Raw genomic sequence first — 17,001 nt, 5'->3', positions numbered from 1 at the left:
AAGTTCTTAGATCCTAGGATAAAAACCCTTGATCTTTCCTTTCTATCCAAATAGGGGTTCCTTTAGAGTTATATATAGCTTCCTCTCGAATTTAGTTTTGCAGATGTAAGTAAAGATGGACCATGAAATGGGAGAAGTTTTTAATTTTATCAAATGAATTCCTTTCTGCAGAGTTGGAGAGGAAATGATCAAGAAGAGTGGATCCCTCGGACCTATCAGGATTTAGAAGGTCTACCTTGTATTGTAATATTAACTGGAAAAGACCCTCTTGGAGAAACTTTTCCCAGGTACTTACTGTTTAAATAGCCACTTCTCACCCTCCATCAGTTACTGTTTAGAGCTAACGGTTAAGGCCAAGATGGAGTAATAACTAGAGTTATGGTCATCAGTAGGAGTGTAGGAAACACTGCTGGGTTTTTTGTTATCTGGCTGTCCAGAGACCACTACCTTGGGAAAAAAAAAAAGAGAGAGAGAGAGAGAGAATTCACTTTTAGAGAAATCCGCAGGGCTAGAGGAGGCAACCAGAGGGGGAAGGGCAGCTGCCACAAGTGGGTACTGCATACTATTGGTGAAAAAGTATCCCTTTCTCTCGGTGGCTGAAATAACATATCTTATTGAACTGTTAGCTCAATTCCTGTTGACTTAAATATGTGGCACATAAAATGGGATTTGCTTTGGAACCCCCGGTTTTTTTTTAACAATTCCCCTTCATCTTAAGAATCAACATTTTGTATTAGATCCAAAGCAGAGGGAAACGGGCTAGGCAATAGGGGTTAAGTGACCTACTCAGTTATACAGATAGGAGATGTCTGAGGTTAGATTTGAACCTAGGCCTGACTCTCGATTCACTAAAATAGCTGCCCCTGACATCCCTTCTTGGAAAAAGAACTTAATACCTTTGTGAGCAAAGCCTTATAGTGGGAGGATTCTAGTTAAAGCTATTACCTGAGGAATAACCATTTAGAAAATTACCTCTTGGGAGCAGCTAGATGACTCAGTAGATTGAGGGGCAGGCCTAAGGATGGGAGATCCTGGTTCAAATATGGCCTCAGACATTTCTTCACTGTGTGACCCTGGGCAAGTCACTTAACCTCCATTGCCTAGTCCTTACTGCTCTTCTGACTTGGAACCATTACATGGTATTACTTTTAAGACAGAAGTTAAGAGTTCTTAGAAATAAAAAAAATTAAAAAAGAAAATGAACTGATCTATAACATAACTAATATGGAAAAATGTTACACATGATCACACATGTAAAATCTATATCAAATTGCTTACTGCCTCAGAATGTGAAGAGGGAAGAGAATTTAGAACTCTGAATTTTTAAAAATTGTTTTTGCATGTAATTGGGAGAAAATAATTTTTTTAAGAAAATCAATCAACTAGCCATTCATGGCTTATTTGGTAGAATGTTTAAAGATCATTTGAATGAGGTTCAGTAAAGGAATGATGTGGGATAGTGGCTAGAGAGTCTGCCTGGAAGCCAGGAAAACCTGAGTCGGGAATCCTCCCTTGGACTTGTATTGGCTTTGAGCTATTCTAGCAAGTCACATAACCTCTAAAGTTGCGGGGAAGGAAATGAATCAGATTGATGGAGGGGAGGAATTTTCCTCAACTCATCTCAGAGTTCTCTGTTTCATTAGAATCTCAAATCTAGTCCCTATCCCTATTATTGGGGGAGGTGTTACATTTTTTTACTCAGGTGCACCTGAACCTTTAAAAGAAATTCATGAGAATGCTGTGCAGCACTGAGCTTATAAGCTGGAGAGGGACAGAGAAAGAGAGCATCTCCAGCCCCCACCACGTTCCCCTCTCACGTGCCAGTCACAGGGGCAGGGGCACGTAAGTGAAGACAGCAGCAGGAAGGATCCCTGCCTTCCTGGGAGAGAACAAATTGTAGAGAACCATGATGCTAGAGCAGGAGCCAGGTGCACCTTCAGCAGTGGCCACAAGCAGTCCTGCTTCCCCATGCACTATTGTGAAAGTGGGAAGTGTCCTCGTTGTGGGGGGGGAAGAGGGGATGGAGGCAGATCCAGTACACATTCAGGATACCTCTTACAAATAAATGCACATAAACTACTGTTCCCATTCAAAATGCAACATTTGGAAGGAAAAACAAAAAACAAAAATGTTTCTCCCCCAGATCCTTGAAGTACTGCGACCTCCGGTTAATTGACTCGAGCTATTTAACTCGAACCGCCTTAGAACAGGAGGTGGGCCTGGCATGTTGCTATGTCTCCAAGGAAGTCATCCGAGGACCCATCGTTGCCCTGGATCTTAGTGAGAAAGAGCACGAGAGAGCCAGTGTCAGCGAAAATGACTCCGACGAGCTGCTGATTGACTTGGAGAGACCCCAGAGCAATAGCAGCGTAGTCACTGGGACTTCAGGTCAGTGGCTTGGTTCATCTTTCTTATCTCTTTCCTTAGAAGGGATGCAGGACCAAAGAGGATGAGGGCCAAGAGATGGCTATTTATTTAGCTGTGACTACGAAGCGTGCAGGGATGGCACTCACTTTGACAGTAGCCTTCATCAACCTCTATCCCAGGGTTGCAAGAAAAGGATAATTAAGAATCTGATGGCACAGCATTTCATGAAAAAGCTGTCAACCATCCTAAAGGATTATCACCCTTTTTCACAATTTCCCCTAACCATCCTAACCCTTAAGATTATCAAGAGGGGGCAACTAGGTAGCTCAGTGGATTGAGAGCCAGGCTTAGAGACAGGAGGTCCTGGGTTCAAATTTCGGCTCAGATACTGCCCATCTGTGTAACCCTGGGCAAGTCACTTGACCCCCATTGCCTGGCCCTTACCACTCTTCTGCCTTGGAGCCAATACACAATATTGATTCTAAGACAGAAGGTAAGAGTTTTTTGGGGTTTTCTAAGTATCAAGTTATACTGAAAAAAAAATCATGTTGGATATTATGGTAGGGTGCAATAATGTTATTTTCCCTTAGCTAAATTCCTTCCAGTTTCAGAGGCTTTTTTATTTTTTAACTCTTACTTTCCCTCTTAGAATCAATATTGTTTGTCAGTTCCAAGGCAGAAGAGGTAGGGCTAGGTAATGGGGGTTAAGTAACTTGCCCAGAGTCCCACAGCTAGAAAGTGTTTAAGGTCAGATTTGAACCCAGAACCTTCTGTCTCTAGGCCTGGCCCTCAATCCACTGAGCCACCCAGCCACAGGCCCAGAGATTTTTGAGCCTCTGCTTATTTGCTGGAGTGACTTAGTTAGCTACTTCAGAGACAAATATTAGTTCCCCAATGGTGTTAATACTGTTTTTTCCTTCTTTCACCCAATATTCTACCAAACTGGTGGTTCTAAGTAGGCCAACTTGGCATGGATTATTTGTTTGTATATTTAGCCTTTTTCTTGTCTCTCTTACTACTTTACCCTAATTTAGTTGCTAATGCTAGTTGTAGTTGCTAATGGATTTCCCTCTCCCAACTGCCCCCTTAGACCTCTCTGAACAAGGTCTGGCTGGCCAGACATGATGTGGGAGAGCCACCAAGTCCCAGGATTCTCTTTGAGGTAGTGGAGTCTATTAACTAGATTTTATAAGAATCCCCTGGGTCATCTGCAGGCCAGTCTCTTGCACAAAGGCTTGTAATGTACTGTAATGTTTTTGTTTTTTTCCAATTTTAGAAACCCTTACCTTTCATCTTAGAATCAATAGTGTAATGTAAAACCCAGCTGCGGGAGGGGGTAGTAAGGAGGGGAGGGAAAGAACATGAATCATGTAATCATGGAAAAATATTCTAAATTAATTAAATAAATTTTTCAAATTAAAAAAAAATCAGTAGTGTATTGGTTCCAAGTCAAAAGAACAGTAAGGGCTAGGCAATAGGGGTTAAGTGACTTGCCCAGGGTCACCCAGCTAGGCAGTGTCTGAGGCCACATTTGAACCCAGGGTCTCCCCTCTCTAGGCCTGGCTCTCTATCCACTGAGCCACCTACCTGCTCCCTATAATGCCATGTTTCCAGACTGATCCAGATTAACGTTCTACTTACAATTACATTCCCCATTGTTGCCCCACCAAATGCAACCCTGCTTTTTTATTCCAGAGGCTACCTTTTGGTAATGGCTTTGGGAATCAGCAAGGTAATGATCACAGGGGTCTTCTGCCCCTCCAAAGCTGGTCGAGAGACCCAAAAAGTATGGAAACCACCCCTCTATTTGGGTAGAGCAGCAGCTTGCCCCTCCTCAGCCAGGAATCGAAAAGCCTCCCTTTACCAGAAAAATGCTTTGGCTTGTTGGCCCTGTGTAAGTCATCAGAGACGCAGGGATTGCCAGTGAGTCTCTGAATCGGAGACCTTCCAGCCGGCAGAGCTCTAGCTGGCACTGACTTCTGGAGGACCATCTCCCCTCCCCCCTCCCCCCACCTCTAGCCGCTGGGCAGCCTCCCTTACTAAGCATCCTTGGTGGGTGGGCATGGGCGGTTTCTCTGCGGCTTCTTCCAGGTTCCATAGCGGAGAACGGAGTGAGCTCCTCCTGTACCGCCCAGAAGCAGCCTTCTTCCCTCAGCTTCCAGAACGCAGCGAACAGCTCACGGCTTGAGGAAGGGGTTTCTCCAGAAGCCCCCACCACGGGTGAACCCTTGAAACAAGAGTGCGATTCCCTAGGCCATCAGATGGCGAGCAGCACCACCTCCAAGCCTTCCTCGTCCTCCTCCGTGTCCCAGGCTTTCCAATGGCCGGGGCAGCCCATCAAAGGCTGCAGGGATTTCCACGTGTCCCTACCCCGCATTGTGATACTGTCCAAAGCCGCCTACTGCCTCCTGGGCTCTCAGAAGAGCGGCCAGCTGCCTTCCTCCTCTTCCCTCCTTCCTCACGCGGACGTGTCGTGGGTAAGCTCTCTGAGACCCTTTCTGCACAAGGAGATGACCAGCGAGGAGCAGTCCCTCTACTACCGCCAGTGGACAGCCGCCCGGCAGCATCACGCCGACTACAGCAACCAGGCCGATGCCGCCGCCTCCCGGAGCTTCCACCCTCGAAGGCTGCTGCTCACGGGGCCCCCACAGGTAAGCGCCCCCCCGGAACGCCTACCCACAGCCCGCGGACCGGACCCTAGCGCGGCTGAGCCGGGAGAAGAGGGCGCAGAGTTCTCAGCGCTGGACAGCGTAGGATGAGCTCCGCTAGTGGTGCGATGGGGGGTGGCCTAGAGAATAAGCCGCACCCAGGAATTCAATTCTTGGAAAAAAGCCGAAAGCATAATTTTAAAACACACACACATATTAATCTGTTCAGAGATTTTTATAGCACCGTTATCTTGTTACAAACCTCCCTCCCTTCCCCACCCCCTTAAAAAAAAACCCTAAAAGTAACCTATGTATGCCCAAAAGGGGATTTCCAATGCAAAGGTAATAAATTGTGATGCATTAATCTCATAGAATATTATAATGCAATTTAAATGGTCCAGCGTGAGGAATATAAAAAATATGAAACGCCCTTTAGGAAATAATCCAAAGCATCAGAAGAACAAAGTACATAGTCACTAAAAATGATACCTAATAGCTCCCATTTGTAAGCACTTGAATATTTGCAAAGTATTTTACATGTTATCTCATTTTATCTCCACATCAAGGATAAAATGAGATGTAGATGTTATTACTGTCTTTATTTTACAAATAGGAAACCGAGGCAGGCAGAGGTTATAAGACTTGCTCAGGTTCACACAGCTAATGAGTGTCCAAGGCTGGATTTGAACTGAGGTCTTCCTGAGTTCAAGTCCAGCATGCTCTCCACTGTACCACCTCAGGCCTCTTTAAAAAAATAAATACTATAAGTAAAAATTAAAAGAGAAAAAGTTTAATGGGAACTAGTGGAAAGGCCAAGAATCTTGATGGATACATAGAAAGAATAATTAAGTTATAATGTGTTAGGTGCTGAAATCATTTATTTAAATGTAAAGAATTGTAAAGCAACTATATTTAAAAATATTCATGTTTAATATAAAACAGAATAAATCACTAATTAAAAAAAATAGAGAACAAACTTATTCTTCCTGGTGCTAGAGGACAGAATTATGGATAAAAGAAAAGTTAAGTGGAGACAGATTTCAGCTCAATGAAAGTACAAACTTCTTGATATTTAGAGATGATCATAAAAAGAATAGGCTACTTTAGATAATGAATTCTTTGTTACTCTAAGCAGAAGCTTAAATACCTATAATTGAGGATACTATAAAAATGACTTATATTTCAGCTTTTTGAAAAAATAATCCTTACCTAGGATCTTAGTATCAATTCTAAGACAGAAGATGAGCAAGGGCTAGGTGAATGGGGTTAAGTGACTTGCCTAGGGTCACACAACTTAGGAAGTGTCTAAGGTCATATTTGAACCCCAATCCTCCCAACTCCAGGTCTGGTGTGTTCTGTCCACTGTGATACCTTGCTACTCATCAGCTTATTATTATTGAAAACAATAATAGCTTGCATTTGCAATCACCTTAAGGTTTGCAGAGTTCTTTATATACATTATTTCATTTTATCCTCATAATAACACAAGGTATAGATGCTGTTATTTTCTGCATCTGTAATATGAGAAAACTGAGGCAAAGTTTAAAGTGACTTGCCCAGAGTTATACAACTAGTAAATATCAGAGGTCAGATTTGAATTCAGGACTTCCTGACTCCAGGCCCATTGCTCTACTCAATCAGCCATCTTGCAGTTATTTAATGTAGTTTGGGCTAGATCAGTGATGGGCAATCTTTTGAGCTTGGTGTGTCAAAATTCACCAAAAAACTGAGCATAACTCGGGTGGTGTGTCACTTCAAGAAAAAATCATAATTTTACTATATTTATAGCTTAAATAACAAAAATATATAATTACAATATATAATTGTTTTTAATAAAACCAAAATAGGTAAATTAACATAGGTAGAATTGTCATCTGTAGTGCACAGAGAGTCTACACTACACTACAGCAAATGTTTCATCCTCGGCATGTGGCCCCATACTTCTCTGTATGCGGTCGCATGCAGCTGCGTGTCATCCAAAATGGCTACTCATGTCATAGGTTTGCCATCACCGGGCTAGATAATCTCTAAGGAGTCTTCCAAATCTATTGTTTTATTCTAATAGACTATCAACTTAACTAGTAGGCAAATGATAGAAACGATCATGAAAATACTGCTACTGAATTTTGTATTTCTTTTATACAATTTTGTTCTTTTTAATGAAGGTAGGGTTTTTTTTTTTTATGTTTTTAGGGAAAAAAGTAATAGCTTCCTTATCATACCCCCTCCTGAATGATGCATTTAATTACTAATCTATGAAAAACTTTTTTTTTTTCCTTCTTCCCATACCTTTTCTCCTGCCTCCAAATGTTTCCATCAGGTGGGAAAGACAGGTTCCTATCTGCAATTCCTCCGGATCCTTTTCCGCATGCTCATCAGATTACTGGAGGTCGATGTGTATGATGAAGAAGAGATTAATATCAGTAAGTAGAGCACAAGAATTCTCAAAGGCCCTTTTGTGAAATAAAATAAAAAGGGAGCTAGATGGAGGAGGAATAGATGAAAGGGATGGGTATAAATTACAAATAAAATTAAGTTGTCCTGTGTTTCCAACATCTGGTATTTCATATATAAGTTTTTTGAGGGCTTCTCTTGTATCCCCAACAGACATCATGCTGGGCAAATTAACAGGTCCCTCGTAATTATTTGTTGAATGAATGAATGGAAAAGCATTTATTAAGCAGCATTTATTAAGCATTAATTATATGCCAAACACTGTGCTGAACATTTTTGTTGTTTGGTTGTTTTTCAGGCTTGTTTGACTCTTTGTGACCCCAATTGGGGTTTTCTTGACAGAGATGCTGAAGTGGCTTATCATTTCCTTTTTCAGCTCATTTTATAGATGAGGAAACTTGAGACAAACAGGGTTGAATGATCCGTCTAGGGTCACTCAGCTCATAAATGTCTGGGGCCAGATTTGAACTCAAGGGGATCAGTCTTTCTGACTCCAAGCCCAGGACCCTGTCCCCTATGCTGACCAGCCGCCCAATGCTAAGCATTAGAGATACGTAGAAAAGGGAGCTAGTCCAGTTTTCAAAAAAAGCCAGCTCTCACTTGTAGCCACAAGAAGCCACAGCATGCTCAGTGGCCACACGCTAGTATACTGTCTCTGCAGACAGGCTAGGCTAGTTTGAAGGTAAGCGACAGACTTCAGAGTGAATTAGGGGCATGTCTATCCCAAGCATGTTGAAGACTTCCTCCAATAGAAGGAGCAAGATGAGGACAATTCCTTCCAACAGCCATGAAGGCAACTAAAGCGAGCACTGTAGAACCCTCGGAGCTGGGGCAGATATCAAAGACGCCCAAGTCATCCACTGCTTCCCAAGCCATTCCCCAACTTATCCTGACTTTTGTCTTGCCACTGCACTTCCACAACACTAGAAGAGAAAGTAAGACTGATCGATGGCTTTGTGCAACTCTGCCTCACTTAAGATCCAATTTATTACACGAGTCAAAAAACCATTTTAGTCTTCTTTTAATATAGAGGACAATAACCAGCCAACTAGCCAAGCAGATTACTATCGTTATCAATAATAATAATAATAATAATAGCTCAAGTTTACATAACTCTCTAAGGTTTATAAAGTTTATGAAGTTTATATCACATAAGGAATCAGGTCTAACAATGAGATAAATGCTAGGGAGGAGATGATGTCCTGACCTTCCTTCTAGAAATGGATCAGAGACTAATCCAGCCAGGGATATGCTGGATCCAACTTATATTACCTTAGGAGAACTGATTGCTAAAATGAGCATTTTTGCCTTAGAAATTGGCAAATGCTACAAATCGGGGCTTGATTTATCATGTTGTAGAGTTGTCTAGTCTTAGGAGAGAAAAGTTTGATAATAAAATTAAGCTTTAAAATATCATGTGTACTTCTAAAATTGTTTTTTAATTTTATAGAGAGCCAGTTGTAAATTATTTATCAGCAACCCCCTGAGACGAGCCCTAGTAGAATACAGCCACAACAAGGAAGACCTGTGAATTCTGCCCCAGTGTAGATTAGAGTTTGATGGGCTGGGTTGACTTCGGGTCATTTCTTTCTTTCTTTTTTTTTAATTAAATTTTTTTCAATTACATGTAGAAACAATTTTTGACAATTGTTTTCTGACATTTTGTAATTTAGATTCTCTTCCTCTCACTCCCTTCCCCAAAGTAATAAATAGTCAGATATAGATTATACCGGTGCTTTCATGCAGTATGTATTTCTACATTCCCTATGTTATAACTAAAAATACATATCACATATACAATAAAAAATTCACAAAGAATATCAAATAATGGATGGCATGCTTTGATCTGCAATCAGTTCCTTCTTTAGCTTTGGATAGTATTTTTATAATCATGAGTTAACCTGGGCTTATCTTGGAACCTTGGTTTCCGACAATAGTTTAGTTTAGAATCATTTCTTAAAGTTAATCTAGAGAGTTCACTCCAGGGCAGATCTGAATTAGGCAAGCCACCTTAGGTTAGAAAGGTTACTTTCTTCTTTTGTTTTTAAATTTTTTTTTATTGTCACACAAAACACACTTCCATATTGGTTACTGTTGTACAAACACACTCGGAATAACCAAAATCCTCACCCCCCCCCAAAAAAAAACATGATATACTGATGTGAAAGATATTCTGCTTTGGTCCACATCCATCCAACTCCAACAGTTCTTTCTCTGGAGGGCAGGTTACTTTCAAATTGTCCTGTGATATTAATGAAAACATTTGCCCTTATAATACTTTTCTTTTTGTCATATGAGTAAAAGATATCATACTCTCAAGAAATATTTTGTTCTTATTTTTCATTGGGGAGCAGAGAGGGGAGGCTGAAGAAAAGAAGATATGTGTATTCACAGGCAGGATATTTTTTTCCTCCTCAATTCATATTCATGTTTGAACATGATTTTACCCCTCTTCAACTTCCCTGGGTTCCAAGATGAGAGAAACGTCTAGATATCCTGAAAAGTAGGTCTAAACCTCTAACTGGACTCTGCACAAACTATCTGAGATCCCCAACATGCTCCTGACTGGGGCTGGATCAGATGCTAAGGGCTAATCCAGGCACAAGCTAATCCTTCAAGCCTCTATGCTGGGGCCAAACTAGAATTTAAAAAAAACTTCCAGAATAAAGGAGCAAGCTATTTTTAATCACGGTCACCTCACTACTCAAAAAACTTCCTCAGTGCCCCAAAGAAAGTTGGTATCTCTTACACCATTTAACCATATTTCTTTACTTTAGAAGATACCATGCCATTCAATTCAGCATTTATTAAACACACACTGTGTGCAAGGCACTGCAGAATCCATGGTTTTATCACTGGCTATTCCCTCTACTGGTATAGATCACAGAGGCAACTGGGTGGCTCAGTTGATAGAGCACCAGACCTGGAATCAAAAAGCCTCCAAGTTTGAATCCAACCTCAAACAACTATTAGCTCTGTGCCCCTATGAGTAACTTATTTAACCTCTCTGCTGGTCTGAGCTTCTTCAAACATAAAATGAGGATAAAGTAATACCTGCTTCCCAGGATTGTTTGAGGATCAATTGAAATTGTATTTGTAAAATTATTTTTAAAGGAAGAAAGAATATTTGTAAGGCTCTTGGTGAAGAGCCTGGCACATAGTAGGTATTTTATTAAAAAACATATACCCTCTTTCACCTTAAGAAAAATTCTTGAGCTCATGGAAAGAATTAGATTTTTCTCATAGCTTAAATTAGACTTTTCTCATAGCTTAAATCATACAGTCTAACACTGGCCTAGATCACTTGATGCTTTTCTATTTGGTCGGACCTAGCTAAGCTTTTGTCCCCCTAGCTTAACCTTTGAGAACCCAAGATCAGCTCTTTAGCACAGTGTGACATCAGACTGAATAGAATTTTAGTGATGGCTTCGGTATCATGTCATAACCATTTAGGACTTTAATCTACAGTATTGACTTCTATGATAATTGAGCTGTGAACCAAGGCCAATGGAAAAATCAAGTTCTTTTTAGTAAATGATTCCATTTGGCTAATTGACTTTATTACTTCTACTGTATTAGGATAGACTTAAATGGAATTTTGAAAAGAATCATTGACATATGCCTGCAGCAGTGTTCACAGATGAATAAATAATATTACTATGTGCGATATAAGGGTAATTCCTGTAATTATGCTTTTTGGGGGGAAGTTTTTGCTCTTTGCCTTTGTCATTTAAAATTAACATAAATTACTTTTCTACTCCTGCAAATTTTATTTGATTATTATAGCATTCCTTTCTGAACCAAAGAAAACTTTTGGGGAAATAGTACATATACTAATTTAAGGATCAATATGAATTTTAACATTGAAAAGAAGCTTAATTTGAAAGATTCTATACATGCATTGTTCTAACCTAGTTAAGCTAAAGGTTCAGAACGTCTGCGGGAGGAGGGCTGTAGAAGCCCAGGATATTGGGAAAGTTCGGGCTGTCCTGCAGTTAGAAGGTAAATGCCCATCAGTTCCATTCCTGCACGGACTATGGGCAGATTGGTCTGGGGAATTCTAAACGTAGGAATCGGTCCTGTAGATTTCTAGGTTTCTAAACTGAGGAAGAGAGTCACAAAACCCCCCAGAGCAGCATGATGAGGCTGCATTCTCCACTGCGCAGATCTGACAACATTATACCTAATTCTGATTTCTCATACTTTAAGGGTATGAGGAAAAAAAAAATGTGGATCTCCCATTTTTCTGAAAGGTATCTTTCTGACCACTTCAGTCTTTGGCTTTTATGATATTCCTTCCTTCCTGGCTTGCACAAAGGCTGACACCTCTGTCTGATCTCTGCTTTAGATCACAACGAGAGCAGTGAGAGCAGTCTGTCGGAGAGGGATCCTTGGCCCGACATTGAGAACTTTGGTAAAATGCCTTTTGATGTCAGTGTACATGACCCCAAGTACAATCTGATGAGCCCAGTATTCACTGAAAAGTTGGCAGGAATCAAGCAAGGTTAGTACAAATTGAGTCATATTTTCCAATGCTGAATGTTAAGGTTCCAAAGAGCCTGGGGAGTTAGTTGGTCTCTTGGAACAGACTGATCCCTAAGAGCACAGTCTATGGAGATTGTGCGTGTGTGTGTGTGTGTGTGTGTGTGTGTGTGTCTGTCTGTCTGTGTGTGCCCTTTTATATGATCTCTTACTCCCTTTATTAGTTCATTTTCCCTCCCTCCTCAACTCATAACACAAATCACATAGTAAAATAAATAAACATATATCACATAAGGAATCACACAGAATAAATCACAAGCTTTGCTTTTTTTCAAAATTGTACCTCTGATTGTGGGAGAGCACCCCTTTGGCTTCAGATAGTTAGGACTAAGGAGTGTATTTAGGTCTTTTGAATTCATTATGGGGTGCATTTCTCCCCCTTCTCTGTGCACAGAAGCAAAAAAGGAAGGCAAATTTGAAGAGTCCAGGAAACGAGAAACTGTATCCATGATGCTGACCAAATACGCCGCTTACAACACATTCCATCACTGCGAGCAGTGCCACCAGTACATGGACATCAGCCCCGCATCCCAGGTGAAGCTCCCCCATCCCTGCCGGATATCCCCAGAGAAGGACACTGGGGTTTAAGCTGGGCTTGCAGAGGGATTCTCCAGTGCCGTGTAAATTGGGAAATGGAGAGATGGAAAATGGATTCCTGCTTATGACTTAGACTCTCTGTAGGATTTTCCCAACGTACTCTTGGTTAAGACTTGGATCTGCTAAGATAAATGACCTGTGGATTGGTGGCCAAAATGTGTAATGCAACAATTTGGAAAAGTTTTGGTTTGGTTGGTTGTTTGTTTTTTATTAGTTGGGCAGGAATAGTTCTACATTGTATTTCCAAGTTCTAAAGGATTGTAGGAGTATAGTTAACTAGGAAAATTTATTTTTTTAAAATTCTCTCTCTCTCTCATTGTCCAAAATGATGCCACTGACTTTGAGTTATGTTTCCTACTCAACTGTTGAGTTGCCCTGAGCCAGCAATGTTCTCACCCCAGCGTGAGAAAAGCAATTGATGAGGGAGCTTGGAAAATAGAATTATTTGTGGTTGTCTGCAGTTAGAATCAGCTGGACAGGGAGATGTGAGTTCACTTTCCATTATAGCACCTTCTTCGTCATGCACAGTTGAAAAGTAAAGATAAAGGCGAGGAAGCTTTCCTCATTTTGAGGAAATCAATAAAGCACTTCTCTCCCTATATCTTTTTCCCTAGGCATCTTCTAGGTGCCTCCCTAAACCTGGGAGAAAATTATTCTGCTATTAAGGGTTCAGGATAACTTTCTTCCCTTAAAAATATTTAGCTTTAAAGACTAGGTCTGCCACCCCAAGAAAAAATAAGCAGAGGGTAGATACCCTGGTTCAAGTTGACCATTGTTTCCCCACAGTTCTTCATTCAGACTTAGGTAAAGCTGTAAATCTAGGGGACAGTTAATGAATGGATAAATAAACCTGACTGCCTTCCAAGCTCAGTGGTTAGAGAGTTAGGCCAGAAATAGGAGGTCCTAGGTTCAAATCTGGTTTCAGATACTTCCTAGCTATGTGACCTTGGGCAAATCACTTAACCCCATTTGCCTAGTCTTTGATCTTAGCATCCATTCTAAGATGGAAAGTAAGGGTTATTTTTTTTAACTAACCATAAATTTATTGATAGTTAAACTCTATTGCATTGGTAGAATTTTTGTTTAGTTTTACTTGTCAGTAATAAAAGCAGCTAGCATACATATGTATGTATGTATGTAAGTAGCACTTTAAGATCTACAATATGTTAACTTATTTAATTCTCACAAAAGCTCAAGGAGGCAGGTACTATTATTATTCTCATTTTACAGATGAGGAAACTGAGGCAAATGGAGGTTAAGTGACTTGCCCAAGGTCACATTGCTAGTATCTAGATGGTGATTCAAACTCAAGGTCTTCCCAACTCCACATCTAACGCTATTGACTGCAACACTTAGTTACCTAAAAATATCCTGGGACTGGGGCAGCTAGAGAGCACAGTGGAAAGAGTGCCACAACTGGAGTCAGATGGACCTGGGTTCAAATATGACCTCAGACACTACCTAGCTGTATGATCCTGGACAAGCCACTTAACCCTGTTTGCCGAATCCTTGCCTTTCTGTCTTAGAATTGTTACTAGGACAGAAATTTTAAAAAATGATATCATGGAGCTAAAAGACTTGATCTGAGTACAAAATGTCTCTTTGTAATAAAATATACTTTTAAAAAAAGAAAAACTATTTTAAAATATTGTTGTATTTTCTTTGTGATATAGGTAATAGTTGAATTCTCAAACATAGTTCTTTGACAATTATGTTTGTGATTCTTTTTTTTTTTTGCAGAATATCAGTTATTCCTAAATAAATAAGTCTGACTCCCTTCCAGTATCTTACAGATAAAATGGACAAATTATCCTTGAACTGAGAGAAAGGCTAGGCAGTTTCACTAAATTTTTGTAAGGCATGTGAAGATATCAACTAGAATCAGTTAACTGACAGAGCATGAACAAGGCTCTTCTCTAGAAAGTTTTTAAAAGTTGTTGAATTTTTATTTGTCTTGGAATGTGCCCTGTGTCCCTGACTGAATCCATAGCCACTTAATATAGTAATAGAGTATTTCAGACTCATAACTTTACTCTGATTTCCTGTGTTCTTAGTATCCTAAAGTGGGCAGTATAGTATGGTGGGAAAAGAAGAGTCAAAAGCCCTGGGTTCAAAGCCCAACCATTACTGCTCTTGTTATACGGGACAAACATCAATCTCACTACACTTTGGCTTCTTCATCTTTCAAGTAGAGGGTTAGACTAGATAAGTCTCTAAGGCTCCTTCCAACCCTGAAATCTTATCACCCACAGAAAACAAAAATAATTTTCTCCCCAAAGCTTGTTGACCATTTGGAATATAACAGGATACTTTACAGTGGTTCCAGATTTTGCATAAAAGTAATTATGGTACAAGGGAGATGAATAAATGATTCATATTAAGCAACAACTGCTCTGTTAGCACTGTGGAGAAGATACCTCAAAAATCAAGAAGGACAGTTAGTTGGGTCTGTGGATTGAGAGCCAGGCTTAGAGATAGGAGGTCAAATCTGGCCTCAGACACTTCCTGGCTATGTGCCTCTAAGCAAGTCACTTAGCCCCTGTAGCCTAGCCCTTACTGCTCTTCTGCCTTGGGATCAATACCAAGTATTGATTCTAAGACAGAAGGTAGGGGTTTTTAAAAAAATCAGCAACAGCTCCTGAGAAAAGAAATGCTTGTCCAATTTTGTAAGCATACAAGCATGGGCTTTGGAGAATTTTTTCTCACTTAGAAAGAACTTTTCAAGTTCTTATTAGCTATTATTATTAGCCCCAAACCTGTTTCTTTATTATAAAACCTAGTGAGTGGTGTGACTCACCTTTCTGTAAAGCATAGGTTTAGATTTTTCTATTTTCTAGCATACCTTTTGATCCAATAATACCATTACTAAGTCTGTATCACAAAGAGATTTTTAAAAATGGGAAAGGAAAAAAAATGGGAAAGGACCTGTTTGTACAAAAAATATTAATACCTGCTCTTTTTGTGGTGGCAAAGAATTGGAAGCTAAAGGGATACCCCTCGATTGGGGAATGGTTGAACAAATTGTGGTCTATGAAGGTAATGGAATACAATTATACTGTAAGGAATGATAAACAGGATGATTTCAGAAAAAGCTGTAGATACCTACATGTACTGATACAGAGTGAAATAAGCAGAACCAGGAGAACATTGTACACAGTAACTGAAATATTGTGGAATGATCAAATGTGATAGTCTTTGCTACTAACAGCAATCCAATGATCCAGGACAATTCTGAGGGACTTATGTCAAAGAATGCTGTCCACCTCTAGAGAAAGAATTGTTGGAGAAGAAATGTGGATGAAAACATATGATTTGTCACTTGTTTATTTGGGTACATGTTTTGAGGTTTTGGTCCTATAAGATTATTTGCTTACAAAAAGAAATAATATGGAAAGATTTTGCATAATAATATATATATAATCCAGATTGAATTTCTTGTCATCTTCAGGAGTAGAGAAGGAAAAAGGAAGGGAGATAATACGGATCATATGACATTGGAAAATTTATATGGATATCTGTTATTAAAATAAAAAATTTGAAATGAAAAATTTTTTTTTCTATTTTCTATTTCCCCTTTCTCCTGCCAATGCAGATGTCAGATTCTACCCTTCATGCATTCACATTCTCTTCCTCCATGTTGGGAGAGGAGGTCCAGCTTCATTTCATCATCCCCAAATCCAAGGAAAGCCATTTTGTGTTCAGCAAGCAAGGCAAACACCTGGAGAGTATGCGGCTGCCTCTGGTGTCTGACAAGGTGCGTGAGCATCCTGGGCAGCTGTGGGCAGCGGCGCATGGGGTAGGCTTCCCAAACTACCTAAACCTAACACGTTGTTATCTTCCAGCAGAATCTGAATGTAGTCAAGAGCCCGATCTTCACTCCTTCCAGTGGACGACACGAACAAGGCCTGCTGAACCTTTACCATGCCATGGAAGGCATCAGCCACCTTCACCTCCTGGTGGTCAAAGAGTATGAAATGCCTCTGTACCGCAAGTACTGGCCCAACCACATTATGCTGGTGCTTCCTGGCATGTTCAACAATGCTGGTGTTGGTAAGGACTTATGCAATTCTAAGTGAGAAACCCAGTTTCTTTTCTTCATTTTCGTGACCAAGAACTGGCAGCAATTTAAGATTAAGAAATACTGGATTCTTCCTAGGAAAGAGTTCCACTGGTCTTTGTCACATCTTTAAAATTGGTTTGCTGCTAGTAGAAAACAGGAATTTTTTTCTTCTCTATTTAGCACCCTATTTCCTTAAAACGTTTTGAGTTCCAAAGACCAGACTCCAAGGAATAAGTCATTGCTATGTATATAAAAACAGATTGAAAAATATTTTAGGATACTCCCATATATATATATATATATATTGTGACTTGCCCAGGGTCACAATATATA

At 40.1% G+C, this 17,001-nt stretch overlaps 1 protein-coding gene across 1 annotated transcript in view; it reads left to right on the top strand.

Moving 5' to 3' along the window:
* GREB1L (GREB1 like retinoic acid receptor coactivator) overlaps positions 1-17,001 on the top strand; it is a 339,947-nt gene that overhangs the window by 311,812 nt on the left and 11,134 nt on the right. Inside the window, exons 23-30 of the mRNA XM_044683023.1 lie at positions 172-287; positions 2,144-2,388; positions 4,459-5,018; positions 7,336-7,438; positions 11,818-11,973; positions 12,406-12,545; positions 16,201-16,362; positions 16,454-16,658. Coding sequence (XP_044538958.1) covers positions 172-287; positions 2,144-2,388; positions 4,459-5,018; positions 7,336-7,438; positions 11,818-11,973; positions 12,406-12,545; positions 16,201-16,362; positions 16,454-16,658 — 1,687 coding nt within the window. The remainder of the gene's footprint in view (positions 1-171; positions 288-2,143; positions 2,389-4,458; positions 5,019-7,335; positions 7,439-11,817; positions 11,974-12,405; positions 12,546-16,200; positions 16,363-16,453; positions 16,659-17,001) is intronic.

Source organism: Gracilinanus agilis, chromosome 1, assembly GCF_016433145.1.
Source record: "Gracilinanus agilis isolate LMUSP501 chromosome 1, AgileGrace, whole genome shotgun sequence".
Taxonomy (NCBI): Eukaryota; Metazoa; Chordata; class Mammalia; order Didelphimorphia; family Didelphidae; genus Gracilinanus; species Gracilinanus agilis.
This window is presented reverse-complemented; position numbering and strand designations above follow the sequence as displayed.